This window comes from Peromyscus californicus, unplaced genomic scaffold (genome assembly GCF_007827085.1).
Source record: "Peromyscus californicus insignis strain IS unplaced genomic scaffold, ASM782708v3 Scaffold_13__1_contigs__length_99412109, whole genome shotgun sequence".
In the NCBI taxonomy this organism is placed as follows: domain Eukaryota; kingdom Metazoa; phylum Chordata; class Mammalia; order Rodentia; family Cricetidae; genus Peromyscus; species Peromyscus californicus.
In genome coordinates, this window is record NW_026294424.1 from 1,407,355 (window position 1) to 1,424,829 (window position 17,475).

A 17,475-nucleotide genomic window follows, 5' to 3' on the forward strand; every position below is an offset into this window, starting at 1 on the left:
CCATTCCTCAATTCTTCTGTTCATTTTTTGCATCCACCATTTATCAATCCAGACATCCATCCTTCTTGCAAGAATCCAAATGGGCCTGTCATGGTTCCTTCCTGTGGCCACTGTTGCGGTGGAATGGGACATTTTGGAGACTCGTGACATCTATCCTTAACATGGCAGAAAACTCACTGTGCCACTCACTCTCTGTCTTCCTTGCAGGAGTGTGAGCCATCCTTGAGCGGCAACATCACGGCGTTTGCACTGAAAGCCAGGGTTGTCTATCCCATCAACCAGAAGTTCCGGGTGAGCACTCCAAGTTCCATCTTAGCAGTGAAGTTTACTCCATCATGAGCGTGGCTCCATGGGAGGGCAGGGATCAGATGTGGGTTTCCGTCCTATCTGGAAGTTTGGTGTATAAGGGATCAAAACATGAGAGTTGACCCATTCTGTGTGGGCACACGGAGGCTACAAAAAAGGTCAGGAATTATAGCTGCTTGATCTGCAGGGATGGCAGCTACCCCCACAGTGGGATGCTAGCCTCCCTCCGGGTGCCTCAGGCCCCAGCTCTTGTCTCTATCCATATGGCTCAGGGCTAATGCCAGATGCTATACTTCCTAGACACTCATACTGGGCTGAGAGATTATCACACAGTTGGCATTTCCACTTTGTGGCATTCCCAAAAAGGGAATGGGCTGTTCAAGGTCACATGCAGGAGGAGGCTAGATCTACCCGCCACACTTTGCAACAGATCTTGCACCCATGACTGTGACAGGGACCATTGTCTGGAGTCTCTATGCAGAAAGCAGCCATAACGGATGGAGGAGCTGAGCCCATGAGGTGTCCTGTGGACAGTGTCCTGGCCAAGAGTGTTTGGGAAAGGACTGGCATCCTGATACTCAGGAAAATATGCTCTGAGTCTCTAGGATGCCATTCCGACTCCCAGCTCAGCCTTTCCTGCAGGGCCCTTTCTTGCTGTGCTGTGGAATGGTGTGTGTGTGTGTGTGTGTGTGTGTGTGTGTGTGTGTGTGTGTGTGTGTGCTTCTGCCTCACCAGCTGTTTAGACCTCAGGCAAGACAGTGTGTGGAAGGGCTCAGAACCATAGTTTGCTCAGTCAGCGACTTCCTGCACCAGAGGGTGTTCCCAGACTCCCCCTGTGGAAGCCTTGTGATGAGCAGCATCTGGTTGTGCTGCTGGAGTTGTTAGGGTCAGAGCCTGGGCCCTGGTAGGCCAACAACTGAGCTTACCCATCCTCAGGAAGCCAGTTAAAGAGACAACAGCAGTGAAGAACAGAGAAGGGGCATGTATTCAATGTGGTCTCACACACACACACACACACACACACACACACACACACACACACACACACCCCATGCTCACCCCAGGCAAGTCCATCTTCAGGGTCCTGACATGAGGTTTATGTTCAAACAGAAGAACAAGAGGTTTGCATAACTAAGCAGTCTGGGTCATGATGTGGCCCCACCCCCACCCATCTCTGACCCATCACTGAAGCCTTGCCATTTCCTACAAGATCTGGCAGGTCATCAGAACTGTGTGATGCCTCTTTCTGGGAGACGATCCTCCCCCGCTGACTTCAGCCTTTCCTCCTCGTGGTGTAGACTTTCTGGAGAAATTCTAATCCTTGAGGACCGTTGTTTCAGGACTCTGATAGACTGGGTGGGAGATGAACGACTCTGTCAGTAAAGTGTGTGCTTTGCAAGCACCAAGCCTTGAGTTCAGTCCCCAGAATCTCTGTATAAAAGGAGATTCTGCATGTGGTGATGTGCACTTGTAACCCTAGCACTGGGGATGCAGAAGCAGACAGATTCTGGGGCTCACTGTCCAGCCAGCCTAGCCAATCCATGTGCCCCAAGCCAGTAGGAGAATCTGCCTCAAAAAACAAGTTCAATAGGAATGACTAGGAATGACTGCTAAGGTTGACCTCTGGCCAGCACACACACACACACACACACACACACACACACACACACACACACACACACACACAGTGGGGGTTGGGAGAAATCTAAACCTCTGCTAGGCTAGTTACAATCATGGCTGACTGACCTGTTCCCCCAGCACACTGTGAAAAGCTTACTCAGCTCCTTACTATCTGTCAGGTGGGTGGAAGGCACTTGTATGTCAATATGCTGTGGCCAGCTGAGCAGCCCAAGGCGTTTCTGGGTTGCTGTAGGTTCCCTGAACCCCCAGTCCCATAGCCAGGCAAGCAGCCATAGAGAAATGGCCAGGGACCTCAGCAACTCAGCAGACCTCAAGGAAGGCAAGCCCCAGCAAAGGCAGATTCCAGCAGGGCAGCTCAATCTAGAAAGGCCCAGAAGCAGGACATGAGGAGGTAGGAGCAGGGGCCAGCTCAGCCTGTGTAGGCTCAGAGGCAGGCGACAAGGCTAGACAGAGAGCTGAGCACTTCCAGTTATCCCAGGGACCAGACTGTGACTAGTGCCACACTGGGTTTAGTTAGGAGACAAGGGCCTGCCAGATGGCTGTCAAGACTTATGACAGGAATGACCTTCATCAAGGCAGGAACTTAGCACACATCGTCAAAAGGGCTCCTGGGGCTGAGCCAGCCACAGAAGAGACAAGAGAGGGAAGGCTGCATTCCAGAGCGTCGTTATGGGCTGGGCAGATAGGAGCACTGAGTACAGAGTGTTTAGGGACAGATCCTAATGGCTCCAGAGCAGGAGCCTGGTACAGAGGGCTGGCCTCACGGAGGCAAGTGCAGGAAACAGATGAGCCATGACTCAGTCTGTCAGGTGTGGGCTTGACCATCATCCTGGGGCAGAGCTTGGTCTGTGCACACTCACCCCAATGGTCAGCTCAGTCAAGTCTCCTCTGTTCCCAGCCTCTGGCTGATGGATCCTCCCACCCGTCGCTGCATGAAAACCTGACACAGGCAGCAGCCATCTTGCCTCACCTACCCCACCAGCCAGCAGAGGCCTCACCAGCCAGCAGCCTGGGCAGCCTGAGCCAGGCTGGCAAGGAGGATGGCAGCTCCTCTTCCAGCATGCACTCAGCCTACAGTGACGACAGGCTCCTCCACTGTGCCTTCCTCCGGGTGGGCAGCTTCCCTGAGGTGCTGGTCTGTGAGAGGTAAGGAGCAAACGCAGGACAGTGGAGCTGCAGTGGATGAGGCAGAGGAGGAACCAGGTCCGGAAAAGGGAAATGACTTCAGCCATGGACACACAGAAGCACACTGTCAGAGCTGGGGACCAGATACTTTTACTGCTGGCCACACAGCATGGGGCAATGTTGGGGACACAGAGTCGAGCTTGAGGCCTGGAGAGAGGTGACAAGGGAGCGGTGTTTGAACACTGGTGTGTCCCAAACTGTAGTGCAGCAAACACCCTGGGAGTTTGGGCAAAGCTTGCAGTACCTGCAAAAATGGTCGCAGGAACCCGAGGGTCTGATCACTGTTACTCATCGCTCTATCTCCGTTGCATGGCAGAGGGGCTTGGACCACGTTTGGTGATCCATAAACACCAGGTAATGTTTCCTCTACTTTGTGAAAGGACACAGAGAGGCTGGACAGCTTGCCAGATTCACACCGCAGTGAGTGATAAGCCAGGTTTGAGTGATAAGCCACCTTATCTCTGAGGCTCGGGTGCCATGGCACCATACTCACTTTGTGGTCTGCGGCCAGGGGTATGACAGGCAGCTGTCCTCAGGCCTCTGCCCCCTGCAGTTCCAGGAATCCCTGGATGCCTTAGTTACTTTTCTATGGTTATGCTGAGATACGTGATCAAGGCAACTTACAGGAGAAAGAGTTCACTGAAGCTTTCAGTTCCAGAGGGTTAGAGTCCGGGACCACCATGGTTGGGAGCAGGGCAGCAGGCAGGCAGGTATGGCAGCTGGAACAACAGGTGTGCATCCTTATCTGCAGGTAGGAGGCAGAGAGAGAAGTAGCAAGGAATGGTGTGGGCTTTTGAAAACTGGAAGTGTGCTCCCGGTGACACACCTCCTCCAACAGAGTCACACCTTCTAATCCTTCCCCAACAGTTCCACCAGCTGGGGACCAAGTATTCAAACACATGAGCCTGTGGAGGCCATTCTCATCCAAACCACCACAACAGGGCACAATCCTGGCCTGAGAATAAGAATGAGTGGGCTGGGAGCCTTGTTGCCAGGGGAGGTATCCCTGGGTTGAGGGAGACTAGCATGGACCACATTCTCGCATTTGCACTTACAGACTCCAAAATTGTGTGGCTAGGTGTTTTTACTCAAATGCATTTATCGGTGAGGAAGAAAAGGGTCCCCAAGGCAACCTTGTGTCTGTGCTTAATGGCTCTGGCCTCTGCTCTCAAAGTCACTTTGTCACGCAGACCTGAGGCTGTCCGTGCTGAGGAAAGGTGGCCTGCAGTGGCAGAACATCCTAGAGAGGACACACCGAGCCTACTCCTCTGGCTTTCTCTCTGGGAACATTTGTCTTCAATGTCCCAGGAAGCTGTGCCCTGACATTTCCTGTTCCCTCAGCTGAGGCTTCCAGCAGCAGTCTAGACTTTTCTAATCCTGAATGTATGTGAGGACCGTGAACGGGGGAAACACACACCACAAAGACCAAGTAGAGACAAGTGTCCTTTCCCCATCCTGGCTCCTTACCCTTTGACCCCTGTCTCCTTCTCTCCGGTGGATCAGTGCGGATATTGACCTGTGTGTTTGCAGCCTCCACCTGAAAGACCTGCTTCAGGTAGACACAGCACTGAGACAGGAGAAGCACCTGGTAGGTGGAGTCGTTGGCCTTCTCTTCCTGACCTGGGGACCAGATGGGGATATGAGACTCCCTGTGTGCACAGAGCCCCAGATGTGTGAAGGGCACAGACCTGGGTGAAAACAGATGTGGGAACGGAAGTGATGAGGTGAGGTCTGGGTGTGGTGAAGCATTCACTGCCACTGACAGGACTTGGCCTTCCATTTATCGGGGACAGGAGCCATCTAGAGGTGAGCTCATGCTCAGGCCACACCTGCTGAGGACACAGGGTAGGGAGAGCACTGTGTGAGGGGAAGACACTTAAGTCAGTAGCTGCCATTAACAGCAGCCGCACACAGGCTGAGGCAGTGGGGAGGCCGGACACTGCATGCATCACCGAGGGAGCAGAAAACTGTACGAGCGCTTCTAAGAAAACCAAGCATGTGATGTCCAGAGGACCAGCGGCTCTTCCCTGATTATCCACCCTAGAGAGACCATGTTGCCACCAGCCCCTTCGTGAATGTTTACCACAGGGGTCTGTGATGATACCTGGCTGTAGAGTCCTACAGTGGAGTGGCTAGACACCATCCAGATGGTACCCTCCAGGATTCCCTGGGAACCCCCGATTCTGGGAGAACCCTTCTTGGTTTATGGAGCATCTCCTTCTGTGGAGATAGGACTCTGGGAGGGCTCTGTACATCCCAAGCCTTTAGAGGTGTCTCTAACTCTGTTACAAGGAAGCAAGTCTCCATGTGGAGATGGGGGTCATGAAGGGCTCTGCACAGTGTAGGCACTGAGTCAACAGTGTAAGGATGGGGGGGGGGTCAGTGGAGAGAGAAGGAAGAGAAGAGGGCAGGAAGGTGGGGAGAAGGGAGGAAGAAAGGAAGGAAGGGGAGAAATACTCTTTAGAAGCTTCATAAAACACAGCCCAGGACAGGGATGGCCAGGATTTATAGTCTCTTTTATATATGGATCCTTTCCTCCAGCAGTAACTGGCAGGAGGGCTGGCACTTCTCAGATGTTTCTCTCGCCTCCCTTCTGCCGACAGATGTTCGTTCAGATTCTTAAATCGTGCCTTCTGGACCTTTTTCCTAAAAAGAAGCCTGATGATGAACTATACCAGAAGATCCTTTCAAAGCAAGAGCATGTAAGTCTTTAGTCTATATCTCAAGGTAACTCAATAAAATGTTTAAATAATACACCATATCATGATACACGTAAAAATATTTTCCTTTAATGTATAAAATGGTTTTCATACATTTGAACACAGTGTGATCTCATGTGAAAACGTGTGGGCGTATGTAAAAAGAACACTTGCAGTGACCCACAGTTTGGGTCCTGGAACCCTAACTAGGGCCAGCAAGGGGATGAAGAAAAGACAGACATACAGGAAAGCTGGGACCTACTACAGCCAGCAACCTCAGCATATTTATTAGGGCTATCAGAGGAGGGGGAGGTTGGTACTCTCAGAAGGAGGTATCTGCAAGTGAGTAGTCTCAGCATTACATCTATCTCCTAAAGAAGTTGGCCCCACATCTCCTTGGTTACCTGGGAACACAGAGAAGCAAGGACCATTCCTCCCCTCCACGTTGGGGTTTGAAGGAGCCACACGGAGTACCCCATGATCCTTCCTGAGTATGGAGTGAGCTGCAGATCTAGAAATGCTGTCAGCCTGGAGGATGTTGCTTCCTAACACTGAATCCAAGAACTGACACAGTTGCCCACCTCGTCAAAAGAAGAGCTGGACCATGTAAGGCTCCTCATGGAAGCAGGTCCTGTGCTGACTGTTCGCTGTGCTGAGACCACACTGGACCAAAGGCTTCCCCTAAAGATGGTGTCCCAGGGAGAAAGAAGCTGTGCAAGCTGAGCTGTACTTCCTGCTCTTGAACCCACCAAGTACTTACCACTTCCTCCTTGAGGTGTAGTGTGTAATCCTTCCCCATGGAAACCCTATGAGTGAAGAAGGAATATTCCCGCCCAGCCCCTAGAACACCCATTTTCTGAGTTTGTAAAGATTGAAAGACACGATTTGATTGTTTGCTAAGCACTGACTATAGTTTCAGGAGTACGGAGGACATAGAAGAAAATCAACCTTCATTCTTGGTGTCCAATGTTTAATGAAGTAAAAGAGTTTTTACCCTTACACCTTAAATACATTTTAACTTTATGTGTATGAACGCATGATGTGGGTGGGGTGAGTGTGCCACAGCGTGTGAGTGGAGAGGTCAGAGGACAGCTCTGAGGAATCGATTCTCTATTTCCATCTTTGCATGAGTTCCAGATATCAAACTCAGATATCTAGGCTCACACAACAGGTGCTTTCACCCACAGAACCATCTCTCTGGCCCAGCATTAAACCCTAAGACAATGCCCAGAACTTCTCGTTACTGTTGCGATACATTTTTATAAAATATTTGTCAACAATATAAGAACATTTATTCTTCTAGAATTTGAGTTTTACGAGTTTTTCTTTGTGTATTTGTTCGTCTCCTTCACCCCAGGATTTGGAGGAGTTAGAAAAGGGATTTCAGGCCAGATTGGCAAACATGGAAATGTTGGGCACCGGTGATCCCGGCTACGTTTCCCTGGCAGATGTGGAGAGGAAGGAGAGAGAGCTCTCGGAGCAGCTCATCGACAACGTGAGTGCTGCCCTCTCTTCCCGTGGGGACCTTGGTGTCCGCAACACTGACGCTGGCGAGATTAAAGAGGACACTGCCATGTCCCATCCTGAGGCAGAGACCCAGTTTCAGAAGTTCAGTGGCAGAGAAGGTATAGTTAGAGAGTGGAGATTTGCAGAGGGAAGTTATCCATTTACATTTTCAGCTGGCTGTTTTTATCACTGAAAGCCATGATTCCTATAAGTGGTCATGTCACTACTACTCCATGGTAGAGTGGATTCTGGGAGCGTCTCCCACCCTCAGCTTCACGAAACATGCTTCTCATGCCACAGAAGCGGGCTTCCTTGGAACACTCCTTTCTCTTTTTGACTCCGTGGCCTCCTGGCCACCTCCTGTGCTGGGCAGTGGGGATTCAGATTTGCTTGCGCAAGTCCTTGCCCAAGAGACTTGGAGGCAGCTACAGTGAGCAAGGAGGACCACCTGGCTCCCATGCTGCTGTGGAAAGGTGCTGGGGGAGGTTGAGATATGATTGAGGGACATGTTTCTTTCCCTTCAGGATCTGAAAAGGCTCCTTCAAGGACCATAGAGAGGCCAGTCAGAAGGGATGCTGACCCGTATGTGAGCAGACACAAGTCAGGGAAAGCTGGGAGGTAGGATGGCAGCTTAAAGGAGTGGTTTATTTGGGCTTCCAGTTTCAGAGGGTCAGCGTCCTTAATGGCAGAGTGAAGGCTAGGCTACAGGAGCAGGAAGCTGAGGGCTCACACCCTGGACCACAAGCGTGGAGCAGAATAGAGAACTAGAAATGCCACAAGTCTTTAAAAGCCTTCCTCCAATACAAGGCCACACCTCCTAAGCCTCCCCAAACAGTGCCACCAACTGGTAACCAAACATTTAAATGCCTGAGGCTATGGGGAACATTCATTCAAGGGGCACAGTTACTTTTCTCTGCTCTCTGACCAAATACCTACCAAGTTAGTACCTTAATGGAGGAATTGTTTGTTCAGCTTACGGTTCAAAGGGATATCATCCATAGTGCTGAAGGCATGGTTGCAGGAACTTGAAGCAGCTGGTTACATTGTATCACCAGATAATGTTGGCACTCCCCTTGCATTCTCCTTTTTATTCACTCTGGGACATCCAGCCCACAGGATGGTGACACCCACATTCAGGATCAGTGTAGACTAAAAGGATCTGAACCAAATACAGCTGGTGAGAGTCACATTCTGTGACATCTCGGTTTTTCCTAGTCCTGTTGCTCTGCCTCAGGGTATGTTCTACTCAGAAGTAAGCAAGCAAGGCCCACAGATGACATACAGCCTGCGTGCCGGGAAGGACAGCCACCAGACTCCCTGACATCCTTGATGCTGAAGCTTAGATCAGCCATGTTGTCACACTTCAAAGCCCCCAACTTCCCAAGCCATGAATTGACTATTCCTGGCTCTGGTCCTGCTAAGATGCGGTGTGGGAAGCTGGATTTCAAAAGCAGAATTTCACAGTCAGCATCTTCTCTGCCATTTGGCTCTTGTACTTCTAGAACATGACTAATAGTGAGAGGCCTCCTGAGTTTTTATTTTAGGCCATATTTAATCCCTTGGAGAGATCCTGTAACTCACAGGGTCTCATTGTCTCACATTTCACTCTCCCAAGGAGTAATTGTGACCTATGTGGAGTCCTTAAGCAGTGCTCATAACTTCCTTATTGGCAGTGATGCCCTGTGTTTGCTGAAAACACCTCTGTAATATGCCCACAGTAGCTGGGGCAGAGTGGAGGGCCTACCAGAGGACACAATCACTGCCAATCACCCACTTCAACTGCAGAAGGGTTGAGAATCTCTGGTGGGAATAAGGGATGAGCGGCGCCTCCCAGACACTGGCTAGAGCTCTTTCTTGAATAAGATTTCCCCATTGCCTGCTTCTCATGCTCATTTCACAGATGGGAGCTTTCTGGAAGCAGATGGAAAGCATCCAGCCCATTCTCATGGACCAGTTGAAATGCTCCAGCTCCAAGGCACGGCAACTCATGACGACTCTGACAGGAAGAATGATTGCTGCTGAAGGGCTGTTGCGAGATTCTCAGGACCTGCAGGCCCTGGTAACGCAGGGCACGAGAAGGGGTGGGAAGACACTCAAACACCTCGGAGATCAGGGGGTCAGACACCTTCATGTTGTAGAGGGGGATTAGCACCCCAGAAAAGGGCAGTGAATCCACCTAATATCCATCTATCCATCATCCATCCCCATCTGCCCCATCTATCCATTGTCAATCATCCATCCATCACACAACCATCCATCATCTACCCTTTAAAAAAACAGGATCTATTTTATATGTGTACAACTGTTTTGCCTGAGTGTATGTATATATACCAGGTACATGTCTGGTGCCCAAGGAGGTCTGGAACTGGAGTTATGGATGGTTGTGGACCACCAAGTGGGTTCTAAGAACCAAAGGCATGTCCTTTGCAAGAGCAACAAGTATTCTTAACCACTGAGCCATCTCTCTAGCCCCTTGTTAATTATACATGTATGCACACACTCATGTGTTTGTGTGTGTGTGTGTGTGTCTGTCTGTCTGTCTGTCTGTCTGTGTCTATGTGTGTACATGTAAGTGTAAGTGGTTGCAGAGGCCAGAGGTGTTGGGTCCCCTTCAAACCAGAGTTACAGGCCATTGTGAGCCACCGTGGTCTGGGTGCTGGGAATCAAACTCAGGTCCTCTGGGAGCGCTGTACATGTTCTTAACTGCTGAGCCATCTCTCCAGCTGTCTGCCCATTTTTACACCCACCCACCCATCCATCACCCGCCATCCAATGGTGGGGGTGCTGGGGAGCTTTAAAGACTCCAATGCTTGGGCTCTGGCAGATTTCCATCCAGTGGTCCGGCTTAGGCTGACACCCAGGAGCAGAGAGGTATGGGAGAATCTGGGTCCTAGAATCTGGGCTTCCTAGAGGACAGTTGTTGAAACGTTTGGGGGCAGGACAGGACAGGTCTCTGAAGTAGCCCCCCTAGAGAAGCAGGCATACTGGTGCTAAGTGCCCAGTGGCTTATCCCAGACTCTGAAAGCATGGGGGAGGCTTCCATCCCTGCCTAAGATGCGGATGGGGAGAGAGGGAGTTCACCGTGAATAGAGTGTGGAATTGGAGCCCCCTACCTCCTCCACCAAGGCAGAGCCCTGACACCCAGCCATTGTCACATGTCTCCCTATAGGATGCCCTGGAGAGAACAATGGGTCGGGCCCACATGGCAAGAATGGTGGAGTTCTTGAGGACCCAGATCCAGGAGGAGACCAAGTGCCGGCTGGCCGCCATCTCCCGTGGTCTGGAGCTACTGACTGTCCAGGGACAGCTGTCGGGGAGGCAGAAGGAGGAACTTCTGACCCAGCAGCACAAGGCCTTCTGGGAGGAGGCAGAGTGCTTTGGCAGGGGTGAGTTAGTGAGCCTGAGTTGGAGACCTGGCACAGTATGGCCTGTGACACTAAGTCAGGGCTGCCTTCCCTGCTAGTCCTGGGGATGGACTGCCGCTGTCAGACCCGGCCTCCCTCTCTATAGAGCAGAGTGATCAGAGTCTGTGTGAGATCAGGGCCATTGTCTATTCCCAATGACTCAGGCTGACAAGACCTCAGTGTCAAGGCAGGACCACCGGGAATTCAAAGGAGCACAGGAAGGGAGAGGGCGTGAACCAGAATGGACATAGAAATGCCCAGGGGTGGTCCATGCTAACCACATGCAGCCCCAGCCATGCCCAACTGAAGGGCTAGCTATTGAGGCTGAGTCAGGTCATTATGGGTGGAGGAATGCTACACAGGTTCCCCATGTCTGCTCCTGGCCACAGGGCCAGCTGGAGGTAGACTAGGCAAGCTCAAGATCCTTGGGGTCACCATCAATGAGACCTGCACAGGAAAACAGGTCTGTGACCTGCAGCGAAGGGACTGCCTGTTAGGTCATAGGAGCGGGTCACTGTGGCCCTGCTAGAGAGTCACTTCCTGTTCTGTGGTTCTTTCTAATGCCAGAATTCATGCAGCGGGGCAAAGACCTGGTCCAAGCGTCTCTGGCTCACCAGGCGGAGGTGATGGCGGAGCTCACACAAATCCAGGAGGAAGAGCGGAGAAGTTTCCTGGCTGGTTCCCCGCTGACCTCGGACCCAGGGGAGTTCCTCAAGGTGACTCCGCCCCTGCTCTGTCCCCAGTACTTTGCCCTTACAAGCCAAGCCTGTTCCATCAGACCTCAACTCAGGCCTCCCTGTGCCAGGCACGTGACCGTAGCCAAGTCCCTCAGTCTCTGGGTTCCTGATGCCTCTGTCACGTGCCAGTGATGAGCATCCCAGCTGGGCTGCTGAGAGAAAGTGGGGAATCCGTAACAAACACACCAGAATGATGGCTCATGGCACACGGAGCGTGTAAGGCCCAAGCCTCTTTCAGAACTGTCCTCGGCTATGGGAGTAGAGCATCCCCCAACTCTGGCCAGGCAAGTGGTCAGGACCAGGGAGGTGGCCCCACTAGAAGATGCCCTGGGTCCCAGTAGGAAGAGGATAGGAGGCCCATGGGAGGGCAGGAAGCGATGTGCCAGTTTTCTGGAGAGAAAACGAGCAGCTGGGAACCAGTGGGACAGGTTGGGCCACAGTACAGCCACAGGACCATGAGGACAGGGCAGCAGGGAGAAGCACCATGGTAAAGCAAGGACCCGCCCTCACTTTCCACTCCCCATGAGCTCTAGCTCTAGCTAGGGCCATGCCCAAGAGTCAGGAATGTACCCTAAAGGGGTGGTGAGAAAATTAACCACAGTAAGAAGAAGATAGACCTCAGCTCCTTGTCACCTTCGGATAACTCTCTGCTCAGGCTGAGCCCCAAATGTGACAAGGTGATAGGCATTTATGTCCCAAGATCCAGCTTGGACGAGACAACATGGCTGGTGTTCAGGGGACAAGAGGTAGCAGGTGAATGAATGAATGAATGAATGAATGAATGGGCAAATGAGTGGACCCTGAGCTCCAGCCCACCTTCAGGACGCCCATTTCTAGTCCCTGCCCTCCAATCTCATCTCACACCCACTCCACACCATCTTACAGGCAGACAAGGGCTCTACAAGCATCCAGTTGTGGTAGCTGCTACTCAAGCATGGGCGACCTTGGCTCATGTGCCCCCGCAAGCCCTCATTTTTATGGACTATCTAGACATTTCTCCTGATGGGATGGCCCCTGTGCCCTTCCCTTACTGTGAGAAACCACTCTCTGTCCTTGTGTCCTACCCTACCCTCTGGCTATGTAGGAACCTCTGATAACCTGTTGGTCTGCTCCATGTCCGGCTGTTCTGTTGGCTCCCTGGAGGCAGGGTCCAACTTCTGGCTGCTTCTGGCCCATACGGGCCTCTAATCACCTGTCTGCTTTACCCTAGGTCCCCAGGTAGGACCCCTGGGTATGGTAGGTCACCATCAGAGGAAGTCAGAGAGGGTGTTGTCTGGTGACAGGGCATGGAAGAGATAGCAAGGTGGCCGGGTGGTCATGCCTCATCACTGTAACAGGCCCAGACTGGCTTCCTGGGAGTTGGATTTGAAATACTGGCCTCAGGCACAGTTTACAAGCCACTGAAGCTGTGTGGCAGCTCCATGCCTCAGTTTCTTCACAATTATATTGGGTTGAATATTCGGCCCAATAGAGATGTCAGTCATCTGGGGGGAGTTTTGCAGAATAACCAAAGAGAGCAATTTTCTTCTGTACTTGGTTCCTGTTTTTTTTTTTTTTAATTTTTATTTTGCAATATAATTCAGTTCTACATATCAGCCACGGATTCCCTTGTTCTCCCCCCTCCGGCCCCCCTCACCTCCCCCCCAGCCCACTCCCCATTCCCGCCTCCTCCAGGGCAAAGCCTCCCCTGAGGACTGAGGTCAACCTGGTAGACTCAGTCCAGGTAGGTTTAGTCCCCTCCTCCCAGGCCAAGCCAAGCGATCCTGCATAGGCCCCAGGTTTCAAACAGCCAACTCATGCAATGAGCACAGGACCCGGTCCCACTGCCTGAATGCCTCCCAAACAGATCAAGCCAATCAACTGTCTCACCCATTCAGAGGGCCTGATCCAGTTGGTGACCCCTCAGCCACTGGTTCATAGTTCATGTGTTTCCATTCGTTTGGCTGTTTGTCCCTGTGCTTTATCCAACCTTGGTCTCAACAATTCTCGCTCATATAAACCCTCCTCATTCTCGCTAATTGGAGTCCCAGAGCTCCACCCGGGGCCTAGCCATGGATCTCTGCATCCAGATCCCTCAGTCATTGGATGGGGCTTCTAGCATGACAATTAGGGTGTTTGGCCATCCCATCACCAGAGTAGGTCAGTTCGGACTGTATCTCGACCATTGCCAGCAGTCTGTTGTGGGGGTATCTTTGTGGATTTCTGTGGGCCTCTCTAGCACTTTGCTTCTTCCTATTCTCATGTGGTCTTCATTTACCATGGTCTCCTATTCCTTTTTTAACTACAGGCTTTTCATGAGGTCCTGGAGAGGCAGCGGCTGACACGGAGTGACCAGGAGGAGGAGGAGGACATCAGGATCAGTGAGGCCATGGCTGCACTCTGCCAAGTACGTGATTGTACTACTGTTCTTGTTGATGTAACAGAAACACCTGACAAGAATGAGTTGAGAAAGGGTTGGTTCTGGCTCTCGGTCCATCATGGTGGGGAAGGCATGGCGTCAGAAGCATAAGGCAGCTGGCTGCATTGCATCTTCAGTCAAGAAACAGAGAAACATGCATGCTGGTGCTCAGCTTGCCCCCTTTTATTCAACATGGGATCTCTGTTCACAAAATGGGACTGCTTGCATTCAGCGTGAATGATTCCCCTCCTTGGTTAAGCACACCTAGGAATGTCCTCACAGACTCACTCATAGGTGTGTCTCCTAGGTGACTCCGAGTCTGCCAAGTTGACAATGAAGATTACAGTGGCTTAGCCAGACAACAGAGCAACCTTCTGCTCTGCTCATGTGAGAGAACCCCTTGATCCTCCTATCCTCTGGGCCAGGACACTAGAGGCAGGGTCAGGTGGCATTTTACTTGCTGCCTGGAGGATCCACAGACCACATCTCTGTCATGGGTTCTTCAAATCCATGTTGGACATTGAGAGCTTGAGACACCTTTGAATCTGTGCCTAGGTAAGTTAGAGCTGCCCTTTTCTCCTCACAGCTGGCTTTGAGGAGACAGGAAGAAGTGCATGAAGACCCCCAGGTGTAGGGCCCTGGGACACGCTGATGAGAAGGGCAGAACCTAGGCTGAGGGGTGGAAAAGGGATAAAGAAAGATGCTGGGAAGGAAGGATCTAACACACACTTCAGGGCTAGGCAGCACTGATGGGAGAGGTGACTCAGTTGCCCAGCTCTGCCTCAGCATACTGCCGTGTGAACACTACCTGGTCCTTCTAGCCCTCTTTCTCCATCAGTCTTCCTTCACAGTGGTACTATGACAACCCAATGCCTGGGAGACCTTGGGGCAGCAGCTGGAACTGGGGACATCCCAACCCATGTTGACTCCATCACCACACCCTTACGTTTCAAGCACAGAGAGGCGAGTGAGTAGCCCATGGAGGTGCAGGGTGAAGGTGAACTCAGACAGCTGTCTGTCTGAAGGAAGTGTCCCTGAGTGGACCAGGAGTCAGCATTCCAGATTCAAGAGTCAGAGTGTGTAGAGACAGGAAGCACAGCTATCCTGACCGGTGCTGTCTAGGATTGAATAGGTGTTATCAGTTCTGTGGCCTCAGTGTCCTCATCCGTAAACGTAATAGTTTTGGGAAATTTGGTTATTTCTCCAAATACCACTTCTGCTCCAACTCTCGTGTCCCTTCCTTGGGGACAGCAGTGACCCCTGTTGGACCTCCTGGTCTCTCTGGTGCCCTCATCTTCTCTACGGTGTCCATCCTGTAGCCTCCTTGCTTTGTTCAGGGTTTCTTCTGACTTACCTTCCAATGCACTGATTCTCTCTTCGCCTGTGTCTAGATGACAGCAATTAAAACCGTGATTGAGTTCTTAGAACTTTTGAGTTCTAAAGCATCTAGTTGGTTCTTTCTAAACTAAGCAGTGCTGTTTATCATTGCAGCTCTTTGCTTATCTTGTGTAAGCGTGGCTTCTAACACCATGGGCAGAGCAGCCACCACTACTTCAGGTCCGTTTCTTATAACCACTCTGGAATACATATGGTTTGCTTGTGATAACAGCTCTGTGTGTGTGTGTGTGTGTGTGTGTGTGTGTGTGTGTGTGTGTGTGTGTGTGTGTGTGTGTGTTTTTGTTCCTGTCGTCTGTCTTGCTTAGACCCATGTGCTCTATTTCAAGTCTGGAAGCTTAGACCCCAGCATGGTGGGATATGGAACCTGACCCATGACCCCAATGTGGTTCTCATTTCAGGAGTTGTACTGTGGCACCATGGAGACCTTCCAAAAGTTTGTGGACACTCTGTTCCTAAAGACGCTCCCAGAAGTGAGCAATGTCCCTGTGGCAGAATGTGAGGCCCTGAAGCAGCAGGTCCAGGAGCAGGCATCAAAAGAGCTGGGGCAGGTGGACCGATTTCGCAGACGGCAGTGGGAACTCCTGTGTGACCTCTCAGAACAGGACAGGCGGGTGTGTCACCTGGGACCTGGGCTGTGCTGTGCATTTGAGACTTAGGGTGAGGGGTTTCAGATGCGGGGCATCCCCAAGGGCCTCTTAGAGACACCACAGAAATGTGGTTCAAACATCTGGGGATACACTCAGTGCTGGAGTCCATGATGAACATGGTCAAGCCCCTGGGATGATACCCAGTGCCCCAAGAAAACAAAGTCATCGTTACCAAACTTCCCCCGTAGTCACAGGGAGGACCAGAATGTGAACACACCTGTAAGTTCACCCAGGAAGTCATGAGGCGAAAGGCAGTAAAGCAAAGGACAGAGGAGACATCTCAGAGCTGTGGCTGCAGACACAGGAAGGGCTGGGAGAGAAGCAGGAGGGTTGGAGTCAAAAAAGGATGGGAGACAGTGAAAGCAGAGGTTGAAATGGTGAGCTGGCAAGCCTGAGCACACAGCAAGCCGCCTCTAGAAGCTGGAAAAGGCAAAGAATCACAGGCCAGGGAATGGAAGACTGAGCTACAGGGCCTCTGTTAAGACCCGTGCTCCATCCAGTGGCATCCTAAGTGTAGGCTCTGAAGTCTCCAGACTGGTGGAGACAGACCCTGTTAAAACTCCTGAGATTGAGAGAGGATTCTTCATGAGGGAGGTCTTGTTGCAATGTAGTCTTGCTGGGGGAGATGAAAGCCTCCCTTCCGATCATATGAAATTACCTAGGAGGACTGTGGGCACAAGCAAAGATGTTAAGAGGATCAGGAAAGAAAAGGACTTGTTAAAAATCCAGGGGTTGATGGACCCACTGCACCCACTTCATGCATTGCTGTCCCTCTGGGCACAGGTGTGGCTGGAGGAGTGTGCGCTGTCCACGGTGCTGCAAAGGCAGCTGCGGGATCACCAGGAGAGCACCATCCACCGGGTCCTGAGCCGATTCAGTGGCCTCTCTGAAGAGTGAGTATGAGCCCTGAAGGATGAGCTCTGTCTGTGTGAGACTCCAGGCTAACTTCGGTGTGCTAACCTGCAATGTGGGCACATCGGCTACCCCCTGCCTTCCCCTGATAATAAAGATGCACCATTTCACAGTTTCCTTCTCTGGAAAGCAGTGCTAATAAAGCCTGTTTCACGGCATTCTGCTTGCCAGGGACTTTTTGGACTAGCTCTTGTGAGGTGAATTTATACACATCGGGTTTGAGTACGATTCTGGATGTTTGGTAAATTTGCAGTTTTACTTCTGTTACTACATGCAGTCCAGATGTTGGAAACGTCTGTCATCACAGAGATCCTTTGTGTACATTTACAGTCACCATCAATCAACTGTATATTCTCTTTCTACATTTTTGCTGTTCACACTGTGGTTTTTCTGTTTGGTGAAAATATTTTTCCTTGTTTTCTAGAGGAAAAAAAATGATAGGTATTCTTTTTTTAGTTACCCATCTTTTCCCAAGAACCTGATTTATGTAGGTGTCAGGTGTGTGGCCATAGTAGATGTGGGTACAGAAGCAGGAATGTGGCTGTGGTAGAGGTGGTCACAGCAGCAATGGATTGGTATGGCTGCAGGTGTGTGGCTGTTGTGGTAGATGAAACAGGAGCATGTCTGTGGCTTTGGCAGTGT

The 17,475-nt window shown here is 51.3% G+C and overlaps 1 protein-coding gene across 8 annotated transcripts in view; it reads left to right on the forward strand.

Annotated features, from left to right (window-relative positions):
- Window positions 1–17,475, forward strand: part of Evc (EvC ciliary complex subunit 1) — a 41,240-nt gene that overhangs the window by 9,479 nt on the left and 14,286 nt on the right. For 3 of the 8 annotated variants that reach the window (XM_052736053.1, XM_052736054.1, XM_052736052.1), the window contains 11 exons: window positions 208–291; window positions 2,846–3,093; window positions 4,636–4,720; window positions 5,736–5,834; window positions 7,189–7,326; window positions 9,238–9,396; window positions 10,507–10,723; window positions 11,309–11,457; window positions 13,766–13,864; window positions 15,673–15,885; window positions 16,705–16,814. In XM_052736053.1, coding sequence (XP_052592013.1) covers window positions 208–291; window positions 2,846–3,093; window positions 4,636–4,720; window positions 5,736–5,834; window positions 7,189–7,326; window positions 9,238–9,396; window positions 10,507–10,723; window positions 11,309–11,457; window positions 13,766–13,864; window positions 15,673–15,885; window positions 16,705–16,814 — 1,601 coding nt within the window. Of the gene's footprint in view, window positions 1–207; window positions 292–2,845; window positions 3,094–4,635; window positions 4,721–5,735; window positions 5,835–7,188; window positions 7,327–9,237; window positions 9,397–10,506; window positions 10,724–11,308; window positions 11,458–13,765; window positions 13,865–14,183; window positions 15,338–15,367; window positions 15,435–15,672; window positions 15,886–16,704; window positions 16,815–17,475 lie in introns of those variants that run through there. The other 5 variants (XR_008217630.1, XR_008217631.1, XM_052736057.1 and 2 more) reach the window with 5 other exon arrangements.